This window comes from Lactuca sativa, chromosome 9, assembly GCF_002870075.4.
Source record: "Lactuca sativa cultivar Salinas chromosome 9, Lsat_Salinas_v11, whole genome shotgun sequence".
NCBI lineage: Eukaryota > Viridiplantae > Streptophyta > Magnoliopsida > Asterales > Asteraceae > Lactuca > Lactuca sativa.
In genome coordinates this window covers 22,314,503-22,328,395 of record NC_056631.2, presented here as the reverse complement: position 1 = coordinate 22,328,395, position 13,893 = coordinate 22,314,503, and the positions used below count along the sequence as shown (strand labels likewise).

The window sequence follows — 13,893 nt, the reverse complement described above, 5'->3', positions numbered from 1 at the left end:
ATCTAAGGATTATTAGTATCCGGATGTTTTCATAAGATTTTTGACTTGTTTTTTTACATTTTTTTTTTAATTTTACTCGCTTAATAATCCCTGAAATGTAATCAAAATTGAATTAGTTTTAAGACAATCCATATGAATTAAAATTAAGATCCATGAGCGAGAGAAAGTAAAATTTATCATGCCACCCACCATTAACGCCCATCAACATACATTATACACCAACCCCAACATTGTGTTGGTAATAACTTTTCTTTAAAAATTAATATTAAAACTATGTACATTAATGTACAAATGGTTTTATTAATTACCACTTATATCATTAAACCTATTAATGCTTGTTAAAATTTTTTAATTATTTTATTTAAGTTATTAATAACTTAAATAAAATAATTATAATTTTTTAACAAGCATTAATAGATTTAATGATATAAGTGGTAATTAATGCATTCGTATACTATATTAAAGTATAATATTGAGTTTCTAAAATGAAATCCAATCTTCAAAATAATTTTGATTTTTTACCAATTTGTCCTTGCCTTTTCAAATATTTGAATGGTTAAATATTTTGTAATTTTTTTTTTTTTAAAATCATGCGTAAAATCATTGAGAAGACTTAGAGGAAGAAAGTATTTAATACATAATTGTATCTTTACTAAGTTATTTATATCTTTAATCTTTGTTGGTCAATAGTGTTAAATGCTAAATCAAATTAACAAATTTCTAGGAAGACCAATAAAACAATAAATACACCAGTAAAACATTACATCTCATTATATTAATTTAAACCAATTTTAAACAATCAAGCAATTTAAGAAAACGTACAAACTATATATATAGGATGATAAGACAAAGTAAAATGATGAGATTCCCATGACACAAGAATACCAACACAATCATAAGGCTCACAAATCTTTATGATATATAAAGTCAATAAGTTGACCATCTTTAGGGACATTAATTCCTCCTCTCTATGATCTACACTACATATAACATATTCGATATTCCCCTTCCTCCCCACTATCATCGTTCAAAACTCTCTAATATTTCTTTCATTCTCTCTCTCTCTCTCAAGAACAACATGTTGGGAAAGATGGGTTCAGTCAAGAAACTGGCCAAAAAGGTAAAAGTTAAAGTCGTTAATGGCACAGAATCACACCATGAGTACTTGCTTAGGGAAAAAGAAGAGGCATGTTCTTCCCCTTCTTGCACAACCCCAACTGGGTTTATTGCGCTTTACATAGGGGAAGAGAGAAAAAGGTTCGTGGTTCCAACAGGCTATTTGTCTCATCCTCTCTTCAAGATGTTGCTTGATAAGGCTTCAGATGAGTTTGGGTTCGAGCAGAAGAATGGATTGGTGGTTCCATGCAGTGTCACGGCTTTCCAAGAGGTGGTAAGTGTTGTGGAATGCTGCAATGGGAAATTTGATCTTAGTAATTTGGTACAGGAGTTTATTTAGTGTAAAGAAGTCATGTGGTAAAAAGAGAGAAGTTGTGTTTCTAGCAACTCCCTTTTTAGGTTTTTAAGGATGTTTATGAATATAATCTTTTGGTATATGGGGTTATAAATGAATTAATCCTTCATTTACTTGGCTGCAAACTTGAGTTTTGGAAGATGTGTTGGTGTTAGTTATGAACTTTTGATACAAAAAATGTTAATATAAGTAATAATGATAACTTATGTTACGTGAAAATCAATTTTACATAAAACCCATAAGTTCAATGTTTTTTATTTTTTATAACATCTTCAACAAACCTAATCATCAAACAATTTGGACATTTTTCTTTAGTGCTATAGCAAGTTGGCTTACCTACTCCTTTTCTTGAATATTGAGTCTCAGCTTAAATTCATTTGACTACCTTCAGTGATTGCACAAGTGGGGCATATATCTTTATCTCTTAAATATTTAAAATATGTCATTATTAGTTGGCTCTCTCTCTCTAGCCTTTTCTTTTTCTTTCTTTGCAGGGTTATCAAACTTACAATGTTTTTTTTGCATAACATACGATATAGGATGGTTATCATAAATTTGAAAAATATAGCTTTTAAAAGAAATCATACGTGTTTTCCATTACCTGAAATCCTAACGATACAAAGGCAAAATACATATCTCAAATTCAAAAATTTTAAGTTATCTGAATCGATATAACAGAATAGTTAGTTAGTACAATATAGATACTCTTGATAAGATGTTGCATCAAGGTTTTTTGGGGTTTCTTTGCTTGCAACTTACCCAATGAGAAGGTATCGAGTCACAATCTCACTTGATTTCACAAACATAAGATTATTTTCCTTCACCAACATTACATTCTTTCCAAGCTACATGCCACACAATTTGGAAGTTCTCTAAACTGAAACAAAATGGTCAACTCTAGTTTCATGCATATAGACTTAACTTCTAACCAAATCCACCAAATTTTGACATCGATATATAGTTATATACTATCCGCAAATTAATGTAGTTGGTATGTTGTAGAGGGGGCAATTTAATATCTATAAATATAATATCCCACTAGTCGGGATTATAATTTATTATTGACGAGTTATCTACTATAATAAATGAAAGTTTTTTATGCCACATGTCCTCTTCTCCTTCATTTGGACATATATGATTTTCTAACATTTTTAAATTTTTTATTTTCCACTTGTCATTTTATTGTATTTTTCATTTTATTAAATTAAAATTTCACATTTAATATGTAAGGTAATATATATGTAAGGTATTTATTAGAAATTGTTTATATATGTAATGTATCTAATACATTAAAGTCTCTTTAATTTTAATAATTCAAAAAATTCCTCATTTTTCTTATAAATTCAAACTTTTCAAATTGTTAATATTTCATATTTAATTTTTTTTTAAATAAACTCATGTAATACATGGGTCTCACACCTAGTAAATTATTATTGACGAGTTGAATGAGTAAGAAAACTAGAAAAGCAGTTAAAAATGTGTCAAGTAATATAAGGGTTTTTTTATAAGTACTCCCTCATTTTTCAATCCCCACCCCTATTTGATCTTTTGTCTTTTAGTTGTTTTTTTTTGTTTTTTTTTCTATTTTGTTTTTTAGTTGTTTTTCATTCTTTTTTAATTTATATTATTATTATTATTGTTATAAATTTCGTATAAAATTTTAAAATTCGGACGACATTTTTATTTGTTAATTCTTTTTTAATTTATATATCATTATTATTATTATTATTGTTATAAATTTCGCATAAATTTTTAAAATTTGGACGACATTATAAATTCAAACGGCTATATAAAATCAATTTTAAATATTTTTTATATTTTCATATTTATATTATTACTGTTATTATTATAAACTTCAAACAACATGTTACAAATCGGACATTATAAATTCGAACGACTATATAAAATCGAAATTACTAGTATTAAACATAGAAGTAAAAGTTTGATTATTATTATTATTATTATTATTATTATTATTATTATTATTATTATTATTAAAATAAAACACAAAAGGAAAAAAAACAAAAAGAAAAAAAGAAAAAAAATGATGTCAAATCAAATGTAAAAGATTTTTTAGATTGATGTTGGGGGGGGGGGGGGGGGTAAAATCAGCTAATGCGGGTACTTATAGCACAACCCATAATTTAATTGTCGTATCGTATAGTAGTGTCTACAACCTAGTAAAATTATTCTATTAAATAATTGAATAAGGATTATCACAATAGTTTTTTGCTATGTTTGGCGTGCTATCTGAAAAATGTTGACCTTGTTGGGGTTTAGCCGGATCCATCAAGTTGGAGAACTAGTCGAAGGTAACAACTTTCATCAATATATAGGCACACGCGGAAGCCACAAAAAAATACCAACCCTAGATAAAGACCGAATCCACTTGTATAGAATAGAAGAAAAGGTAATCGAAGTTGTAATAACCTCTTGCCAATAATCCACCAAGTCATATTACCTCAAGCAACAAGGCCAAGATAAGAAAATGACGTCTTCAATGTAGCACACCCTATATTTTTCGTTACTTCCTCAACCTCCACATTAGGCACCCCAATACCTAAAAGTTTACTTTGTATGGAGGTTTATTTTCATCCCATGAGCCATGTGAAAAATAATGGAGAAACCACATAATATTAGTGATATTTGTCTTCTTTCACTCTCCAACAAAGATTGCATCATATACATAAAAAATGTGAAAACAAGAGAGTAGTATCCAAACCAATAGACATACTACCAGAGAAAGGTTTCAGTCAATGATCCTTTGAAAAGCTACATGCAAGCTTTTCATCACCAAGATAAATAGAAAAAAAAAAGGTTATGCATACAGAGAACTCTAAAAAACTAGAATTCTTTAGTAGCAAAACCATTAACTAGAATCGAACCTCAAAACAACTACAACACCCTTAATCCACCCTTCTACTTGTCACTAAAGCCCATCCTCAGTGGTAAGGGGGGGGGGGGGGAACCAGGGCCTCGTTTTGTAAAGGGCCCAAAAAGAATTTTTTTTTTAATATATTCAATTGCAACCCATTTTTATGTTTTAGCCCAAATCTTTTCTTAATCCACAAATATAGAAGTACATCGGCACTCGACAGCAAAGGCTTAGCAATTATTCTCAATTGACAATTAATTATTATTGATTAGTTGATTATTAGCGGCTTAGGTATCAATTCGTTGCGGCAGAAGATAAGGAGAAGCATTGAAATTGATCGTTCATAACTTTATATCAGGTAATTGTCTAGTTGATTATTCACTTATTCAAATAGTCAGATTAATAGTTTTATTAGTTTATAATTGAATGATGATTGATGAACAATTGAACTTGAATCATTATAGAACAACTGAACTTGAATAATTCAATTAAAATTGAATGTTGTTTATGTGATTATTGATTGTATTTTGAAATTAAGTTGAAATAAAAAATCTAATTATATGATTTAATGTTGAAATTTTGTTGAAAATTGAAATTGTGATTATTATGATATTATCTAAACTCTGAAATTGTCTATTTGATTGAATGTTGACATTTTGTTGAAATTTATTAGATGTTGAAATCAAATTATCAGATTATGTTTATTGTATTTAGTTGAATATTGATAGTTGAAAGTAATGAAATTGTAGTGATGAAGTCTAAACAATCATCCGGTGGTCAAAAACGTAAAAAGAGAAAACTAGAAGAAGAAAAGAGAAAGGTCGACGTCAGTGCTCTAGATAAGTTTATTCATAGACAACCTGTTGAAGAGCATGTTGAAGAGCACGTTGAACACCAAAAAAATATAAAAGTAGAAGTAGAAGAGGCAGAAGAGCAAGAACCCGTTAAAGAGCGTGTTGATATATGTGATCCAAGAAGGTGGGAAAAAACTTAATTATGAAGAGCATAAACTTTTGTTTAAGAAAGGTCCTAAAAGAGATACTAGTATTATGTATGGTCCCTACAATAAATCTGGTAGACGATTTTCTGCAGCTGTATATATAAGAACTTTACCAAATTTAGAGAAGTGTGATAGAGAATGGCTAGTATATTCGAAAGAACTCGACAATGTATTTTGTTTTTTATGTAAAGGGTTTAGAAAAATGATTTCTAAAGGTAAATTAGGTGACGAAGGTTATTCGGATTGGCACCATGATACCAATAGAGTTAAAGAACACGAAATTTCCTTGGATCGTCTCACAAATAGGAATAAGTGGTTTGATATGCGTAAAAGATTGAACTTGAATGAAACAATTGATAAAGTTCAATACGAGCAATTCAAGAAAGAAAGAGATTGCTGGAAACAAGTCTTTTTGCAAATCATTGCAATAGTGAAGTTTCTTGCTAAACATAATTTAGCATTTCGTGGATCAAACGAAAAGTTATATAAAAAAGGTAACTATAGATTGTATTTTTTTCAATTCCAACAAATACCTTTTTGTTAATTATTATAATTAATTCCACTTCTTATTTGTTAAATATATTTAACAGGTAACGGAAATTTTTTGGGTGTCATTGAAATGTTAGAAGAGTTTGACCCAGTTATCAAAGAGCATGTGCGGCAGATCACAAATGATGAGCTTCATGTGTATTATCTTGGGCACATGATCCAAAACGAACTAATATTTTTGATAGCTCAAGAAATTAAAAAAGAGCTTATCAAGACGATAAAGGAAGAAAAGTACTACTCAGTCATACTTGATTGTACTCCCGATTCAAGTCACCAAGAACAGATGACTATAATAGTGAGGTATTTAAAGTTATCATATAATTTTGTTACTGTTGAAGAGTTCTTTTTAGGTTTTTTGAATGTTGATGATACCTTCAGAAAAGGACTATTTGATATTACAATTGAGGAGTTAAAGTCTTTTGGTCTTGAAATTGATGACATGCGTGGTTAAGGCTATGATAATGGAGCAAACATGAAAGGAAAACACCAAGGAGTGCAAAAGAAATTTTTAGATATAAATCCTAGAGCATTTTACACTCCTTGTGGTTGCCATTCTCTTAATCTAACACTATGTGATATGGCTAACAAGTGTGTTAAAGGAAAGACCTTTTTTGGATTCATCCAGCGCATTTATACTATCTTTGCAAATTCTACTAAGAGGTGGGAAATCTTAAAAGATAATTTAAAAGCTTGGAGTCTTAAGTCATTATGTCAAACTCGTTGGGAAAGCCGAGTTGAGAGTGTAAAGGCTATTAAAATGCAACTTGTTGACGTACGAGAAGCTTTACTTCAAGCTGGAGAAAAAGATAATGATGTTGCAATTGCAAGTGAAGCAACTTCACTAGTAGAAAAAGAACTTGGTGACTTTGAATTTTTGGTATCAACTGTTATGTGGCATGAAGTGCTAAACCATGTGAATATTGTGAGTAAAAAGTTACAGTCAAAGGATATGCATCTTGATAACGCTATTACAGATATAAACAAATTGATTGGGTACTTCAAGGATTATAGAGAAACTGGTTTTTTAAAAGTGATTGATGAAGCTAAGGACATTGCTATTGAAATGGATATTGATCCAATATTTCCACAAAAGCGTTTGATTGAAAGGAGAAAAAGGTTTGATGAGATTTCAAGTAGAGAAGAAGTTTCATTTACACCTGAAGAGAATTTCATAGTTAATTATTTCTTATACATTGTTGATCAAGCTATCTCTTCTCCTGAGACAAGATTTGAACAATTCAAAGAGTATGAAAAAGTATTTGGTTTTTTATTTCCACATAATTTGAAGGGAATTGAAGATAAAGATCTTAAGTCGTCTTGTCATCGTCTAGAAAAAGCACTCGAGTTTCAAGAAAGATCGGATACTGATGTCGAGGAACTTTATACGGAGTTGAAATTATTTGAGACATTGGAAACCAATGAATTTAACAACCCTATAGATGTTTTGAAGTTTTTGAAAGAACTTGATTATTTCCCAAATGCAAGCATTGCATATAGAATATTGTTGACTATTCCAGTAACGGTGGCATCTGCAGAAAGGAGTTTTTCTAAGTTGAAGTTATTGAAGTCTTACTTACGCTCCACAATGTCCCAAGAAAGACTTAGTGGTTTGGCGATGATATCTATCGAGAATGAAATCTTAGAGAGTATAGACTATGAAGAGTTGCTCAACCAATTTGCTATCAAGAACGCTATGAGAGCTTCACAGATTGTAGGTTAACTGTTACGATATGTAATTATTCATTAAAATACTATGACTTTTCTATGTTTACTGCTATAAAGTTTATCATCATTTTAAAAAATATTAGCTTATGTAATTTTAATTTGTTACACTTTAAGGTCTAAGGGCCTTTTTTTCGACTCATCCTGGGCATTTGAATTCTCGAGACCGGCCCTGCTACCAACAATATCATCGAGAAATATAACCTTTCCATTCTTAGCCTTGCACCAAGATACCACCAAAACACCACCTCATTCAAGATTTGTCTTCCTAAATGAAAGTTTATTTATTATTACTCACTAATCCATCCACCACTGAACCCATCCAATTAGTTAATATTTTGCCAATTATTTTAGTTTGACAACCTGTTAGACTAATTATGGTGACAATTGTTTATTTTAAATAAATTACAACTATGAGTTGGTAGCAATGTAAAATACGCAAGTGTTTGTATTGAAGTTTAAGAAACATTGTAATAAAAGTGTTGAAACGGTATTTTGGTCATTTTAAGTAAATCTTGAATTTTGAGTGAAATTTATAATGTTGTAAAAGAGGGGTATTACAACTTAAATAGGTGTTATAAAGTAAATAAGTCTTAGAATGAAATAGGACTTAATGAATTAAGAGGTGACATGTAGTAAATATGGGCAAAATGGGAAAAATGAAAGAAAGAAAATCCTTGCATCAAGAACCACGACGTGGTGGAGGAGGCGAGAAATCAATTGACGTAAAATGAATAGTAATGGTAATGTACTTTGAAGCACCACACCATGGTGAAGGTTGAACCACAGTGTAACATCCATAAAAATCACAATAAATCTAAACTTTAAAAATCAACCCAAAATCATAAATTGTTTACAAATCATGGTTTTCAAAATACTTTCCAAACACCAGAGTCTCCCAAAATCATAAGCCATAAACAAGAGGATGTGTACGGTCATGCCTTCGCCTTCCCGCGATCATCCGAAGTACCTGAAACCATAAATCAAAACTGTAAGTCAATGCTTAATGAGTTCCCCCAAAGTACCACCATATAAACATAATAACAAAAAACATGCATACAGAGCCTTCAGCTTGACTGGAATGTCGCGTTGGCCTATAGACTATCTAGACCGCTTCATAGAACCTTCAGCCTGACTAGAATGCCTCATCAGGCCTTCAGCCTATTCGGACCATTCTCCAGGCCTTTAGTCTATCTGGGTCTCTTGGCCTTCAGTCTACACCGATCCGCCTTAACCTAACCACACATAACATGTCGACATATACATAATAGATAAACATATACAACCATTCAACAGACAATTAGGCAGATCTACAGAACACAAAGCATATCAACATCCTATATACCAAGATACAGATCTTACAGATCACTACAACACGATAACATATTATCATATAACATGATATCTAATCTAATGGGTCGGCCTTGGTGCCTTCGACCCGCAAGTATAACGAGGAAGACTTACCTCACAGTCCGAACAATACCTGATGAGGTTCCGACTCCGAATCTCAGCTCTAACCGATACCTATTCATCTAAATGACCAACTATCAAACACCATTCAAATTTCCCAAAACTACCCCTTGGTCAAACTTGGTCATAGTCAACTGAGTCAACTCACCTGAATCAACTTAGTAAACGTACGTTTGGCGTACTCTAGAGGTATGACGCCAAATGTGTTGCCTGGGAAAATATACTCTACCACGTGGTCATGGGTTCGAGTCCCACGGATGGCGCCAACTGATGCGACATCGACCTCCGACGGATCTTATGGTCTTCTGCTGCGGCAGAGATCTGACATCACAGTGCAAACCCGTTAGAGCCGTCCTAAGGACTGTACCCCGGGAGCGGGCTCCGACGGTCAAGTTAGATCAGCTAGAAGATCTGAGATGGTCCTCCATAGCTGGAGAGAACCATCCTGGTGCTAGTGGTGGTGTATGGTGGTTGACGGCGGCGGGTGGCGCCTGAGCCACCCGGCCGGAGTATAGTGGCGGCTGAGCCATGGGGGAAGAGTCTAGGGAGAGGTCCCTCTCCATGGAGGAGGTACTATTCATTATATAGGGGACAATTAGGTCATGCCTTGGGCCTGACCAATTCAGGCCCAGCTAGCAAGGAGCTGGGCAAGGCCGCCCGGAGGCGCCGGGCGGGGCTGGCGGGCACGCACCTGGAGAGGATGGCAAGGGAGTTTCAGGCGAGGGAGCGTCTGGCCGAGCCAGCAGGAGAGTCCCTAGCAGGGCTGGCAAGGGAGTCCCCAGCAAGGCTGGCAAGAGAGCGTTAGGCAAGGCTTGCAGGAGCGCGCCAGTGGACCATATCTCATCACAGGGCGTACTCGCGTTGACTTGAAACGGGGTGGCTAACTGAGTACGCTCGGTGTACACATAGGTACACACGGCGTACTCACAAGGTTTTCTCTTTTCGTATTAAGATCTTAATACTTCGACTTAATGCGTCCAATTGCATATCCATGGCCAAAATATCATAAAAAGTCATAAAGTCTCCAACTTTATAACCTTGCATGTCCAATAACTGCTTAAAACATCAAAACTCAACATCTTAATGCATTAAGACCTTCTAAATGATGCATGGAGCAAAACCAACCATTTGGAACCCATTTTTATGATTCAATACCCTTCCAAAGGTTTAAAAGGATGACTTATTAGGTCAAGAACATGTTATGCTCATGAGACACCATATTTGGGACAAAAAAGGACCTAAAACCAAGCCCAAAACAATATCTTAAAAAAACTTCACCAAGTTCAGAACTTTATACCTCCAAATGATGCCAAAAGATGGTGTGACCTGGATCTAAAGAGCTTCACTCCTCTAAGATGGTCCCTCCTTCCTTATTCTTCTTCAAAATCACAAAACACACACACTCAAGCTTAGAAATGTTTCACAAGATGGATTAGGGTTGCCAAAATGCTCTAAGAGGATAGAGGTTGATGAAGTGAGGGGAAATGAGGCTATAATGGGGTTTAAATATGAGCCAAACCCTAAAAATTAGGGATTGCATGCCAGACACATACGCCTTGCGTACAGATGTACGCCTAGCGTACATACATACACATGGCGTACTCACCCGATACCTAAATTACGAAAATGCCACTAGGGCCTTCATGCACTCTTTCTATTACTTAGGGTCCAAATTGCAATATAAATAAATTATAGGGTCAAAATTAGAAGTACCTCATCATCGGGATGTTACAATTCTCTCCTACTTGACTTAGACTTTGTAGTCGAAGTCTGCTGCAACGAATAACTCAGGGTAATGCTCATTCATTTCAGCCTCTATCTCCCAGGTCCACTCGGAGCCTCTTCGATGCTGCCACTGAACCTTTACCAAAGGTATCTCCTTGTTGCGCATGACCTTCATCTTTTTTCCAAAATAGCTACTGGCATCTTGATATAATTCAGGCGCTCATCGACCTGAATATCATCCAAAGGAACCACTTTCTTGTTGTCTAACACACACTTCTACAACTGAGAGACATGGAAAGTGTTGTGGATCTAACTGAGCTCACTCGACAAATCCAACCGTTAAGCCACCTTGTTGACCCTAGCGATCAATGGAAAGGTCCAATATACCGGGGACCCAATTTCCCCCTCTTCTTGAAGCGTAGCACACCCTTCCAGGGCAAGACCTTTAGGAGCACCATATCGCCGACCTGAAACTCCAACTTTGATCGGCATCGGTCGACATAACTCTTTTGTCGATTATGAGCGGTCTGCAGTATCTGACTAATCTATTGAATAAGCTATGTGATCTGCAGAACTACTTCGTTCCTTCCCATGACCCAATGACCAACCTCTCATAAACAGACTGGGGTATGACATCCCCGACCATACAAGAGCTCAAATGGTGGGGCACCAATGTTGGAGTGATAGTTTTTGTTGTAGGAGAACTCCTCAAGAGGTAAGTAGGAATCCCAACTCTCACTAAAATCAATGACGCAAGCCCGCAACATATCCTCAAGGATTTAGATGGTCCGCTCGCTCTGACTGTCGGTCTGCAGATGATAAGCGGTGCTGAAATGTAACCTTGTGCCCAGTTCCTCATGAAAATTCTGCCAAAATCAAGATGTGAACCGAACTTCTCGGTCTGAAACAATGGAAACCGGGACCCCATGACAAGCAACGATCTCTCGGACATAAACATCGACCAACTTTTCGGCTAACGAGCTCTCCTGGATAAACAAAAAGTGGGCACTCTTGGTCAATCGATCCATGATGACCCATATGATGGGTTTTTGCCATAAGAACTTTCCTATGTGCGCATGCAAAACCCTAATGCTTGGATCTAGGCTTTCTAATTAAACATGCTTTGAATCCAAGACTTCTAATGGCTAATTAGGTTAAATAACAACATTGAAACAAATCTAGAACCATACATTTGAATTCCTTGTTGATCTTGTTGTCTTGGAGCTTCTAGAGTCACAATTGTCACTCCTCTAATGGCTTACAAACACCAATAGCAAGGAAGATGATTTATGAGAGAAGAGAGGGGAGGAAATCGGTCAGGGTTCTCTTACTTTAGATGAGGTGTCGATTTCCCTTGCCCATGGGATCTATTTATACTTGTAGACTCCTTAAGGGTTACAACCTAAACCCTAATTGGATAATCTTCTCTTAAGGCTATCCAAATCCTTTCCTTAGATAACTCATTGGACGATTTTGAAGCTATCCTAGCTTCTAGAATCCGTCCACTATATATCTATAAGGATTTATAGTCTAAAGCTTAACTATCAAACAATTGACAATTTATACCCCTTTATTTAATTAACCTCTTTAAGTCACCAAATTAATTCCAATTAATTCTATGAGTTATATTGTAACGCCCGGGTTTCAGGGCTAAGTATTTTTGTCAATGTAATAGTCTAGGTCAACTCTTGTAACTATTTTTGAAGTAATAAAGATGAAATATTTGAGTATTATGTGAATTATATGTGTTTATTATTTAATTATAAATGTATAATTAATAAAGAATAAAAATGAGCGTCAAAATTAAAGTGTGAGATAATCCTGATATCTCTACATAAAGTTGTAGAATATGTCTCAAGGTTTCCGTACATATAAGGAACGCCGAAATCCGAGTTATAACGAAGAAGTTATGACCCGTCGAAGTTTCACGACAGAACCGGCACGATACCGGGAAGCGTGAATAGTGAATTTACGATAGAGCGAGATTTAGCCTTAGTGATCTAAACGAAAGTCGTAGAATATGTTAAACTAAGAACATCGATAAAAAGAACGCCCAAATCTGACTTCGTATGAAGAAGTTATGAGATTTTAAACAGACCAATCCTGTCCCGGCTTGTTAAAAATATAACTTTAAAAATAAAGTCAAAATTAGCCGACGGAGTCTAAACGAAAGTTGTAGAGTACGTCTTCACCTACGCGTGGATATAAAGAACGTCAAAAACGGAGTTCGTATGAACGAGTTACAAATTATAATAACATATTTACGTATTAAAATAAAGTATAAATCATGTATACGTACACATATATATACATATGTATATATCATTAGAAAGGTATCGACGATGCGGTCATTATAAGACTAATGTTGAGTTCTTTCGACATTAGTTTAGTACAAATATCATTAAATCCATTTATAATAGTATTATAGAGGGGTGTTTAGTTGTTTATATAACTAAAAGGTCATTAAGTAATTATGGAGGGTAGTTTTTGAAAATTCAATTAGTATAAATAAGAGCCTTGGGCTCTCATATTTCTTGCACCATTCTCTTGATTCAAGAGTCTTTCTCTCCTTATCCCCCGAGCATTTCGGTCCCTCGTGATTCGACTTCTCTTTCTGTAGCTTAGTATAGTAAGGTGAGCGCTGAAGCGTTGCACGAATCTTTCTTAGAAAGATTCAGCGACGAAGTTTTGCCCCTGCAGAGCCCGACTCCTAGCTAAAACCCCCTTGTAAGTAAGTTATGCTTACCTTATTTTAATATAGCTTATATTTAAAATTAGTATTGTTATTATGAACTTATAATAAATATTTGAGCTATTATTATAACTTATATAAGTGTCGTTATAATATTTTTTTTAACTACTCGTGGTACGGGGAATCTGGTTTAAAGGGCCGCATAGGGTTGTTGGATTTCAGAAGTGCTATATGCCAAAATGGTCCTGCCCTCCGGTGTTTTATGTCTGGCCCCTGTCTGTACATAGTGGTTGGAAAATATTGTTTAACGCTTATATAATAATAATAATACTAAGACTAATAGTTGGTCACGGTAAATATTAGACTAAAATTTAGCGATAATAATGCTA

The 13,893-nt window shown here is 34.4% G+C and overlaps 2 protein-coding genes across 2 annotated transcripts; both read left to right on the top strand.

Moving 5' to 3' along the window:
* The first annotated feature begins 930 nt into the window (after positions 1–930).
* Positions 931–1,584, top strand: LOC111882593 (protein SMALL AUXIN UP-REGULATED RNA 51). Its single transcript, XM_023878965.3, has one exon. It carries the CDS (start codon positions 971–973, stop codon positions 1,454–1,456), a length of 486 nt encoding a protein of 161 aa, XP_023734733.1. The 5' UTR covers positions 931–970; the 3' UTR covers positions 1,457–1,584.
* Positions 1,585–6,472: 4,888 nt separating this feature from the next.
* On the top strand, positions 6,473–7,615 carry LOC111882578 (uncharacterized). The gene has a single exon (XM_023878943.1). The coding sequence runs from the start codon at positions 6,473–6,475 to the stop codon at positions 7,613–7,615; it is 1,143 nt and encodes a 380-aa protein (XP_023734711.1).
* Positions 7,616–13,893: the final 6,278 nt, after the last annotated feature.

Coding starts and splice junctions, on each gene's coding strand:
- LOC111882593 (XM_023878965.3), top strand. CDS start 971: ATGATCTACACTACATATAACATATTCGATATTCCCCTTCCTCCCCAC.
- LOC111882578 (XM_023878943.1), top strand. CDS start 6,473: ATGGCTAACAAGTGTGTTAAAGGAAAGACCTTTTTTGGATTCATCCAG.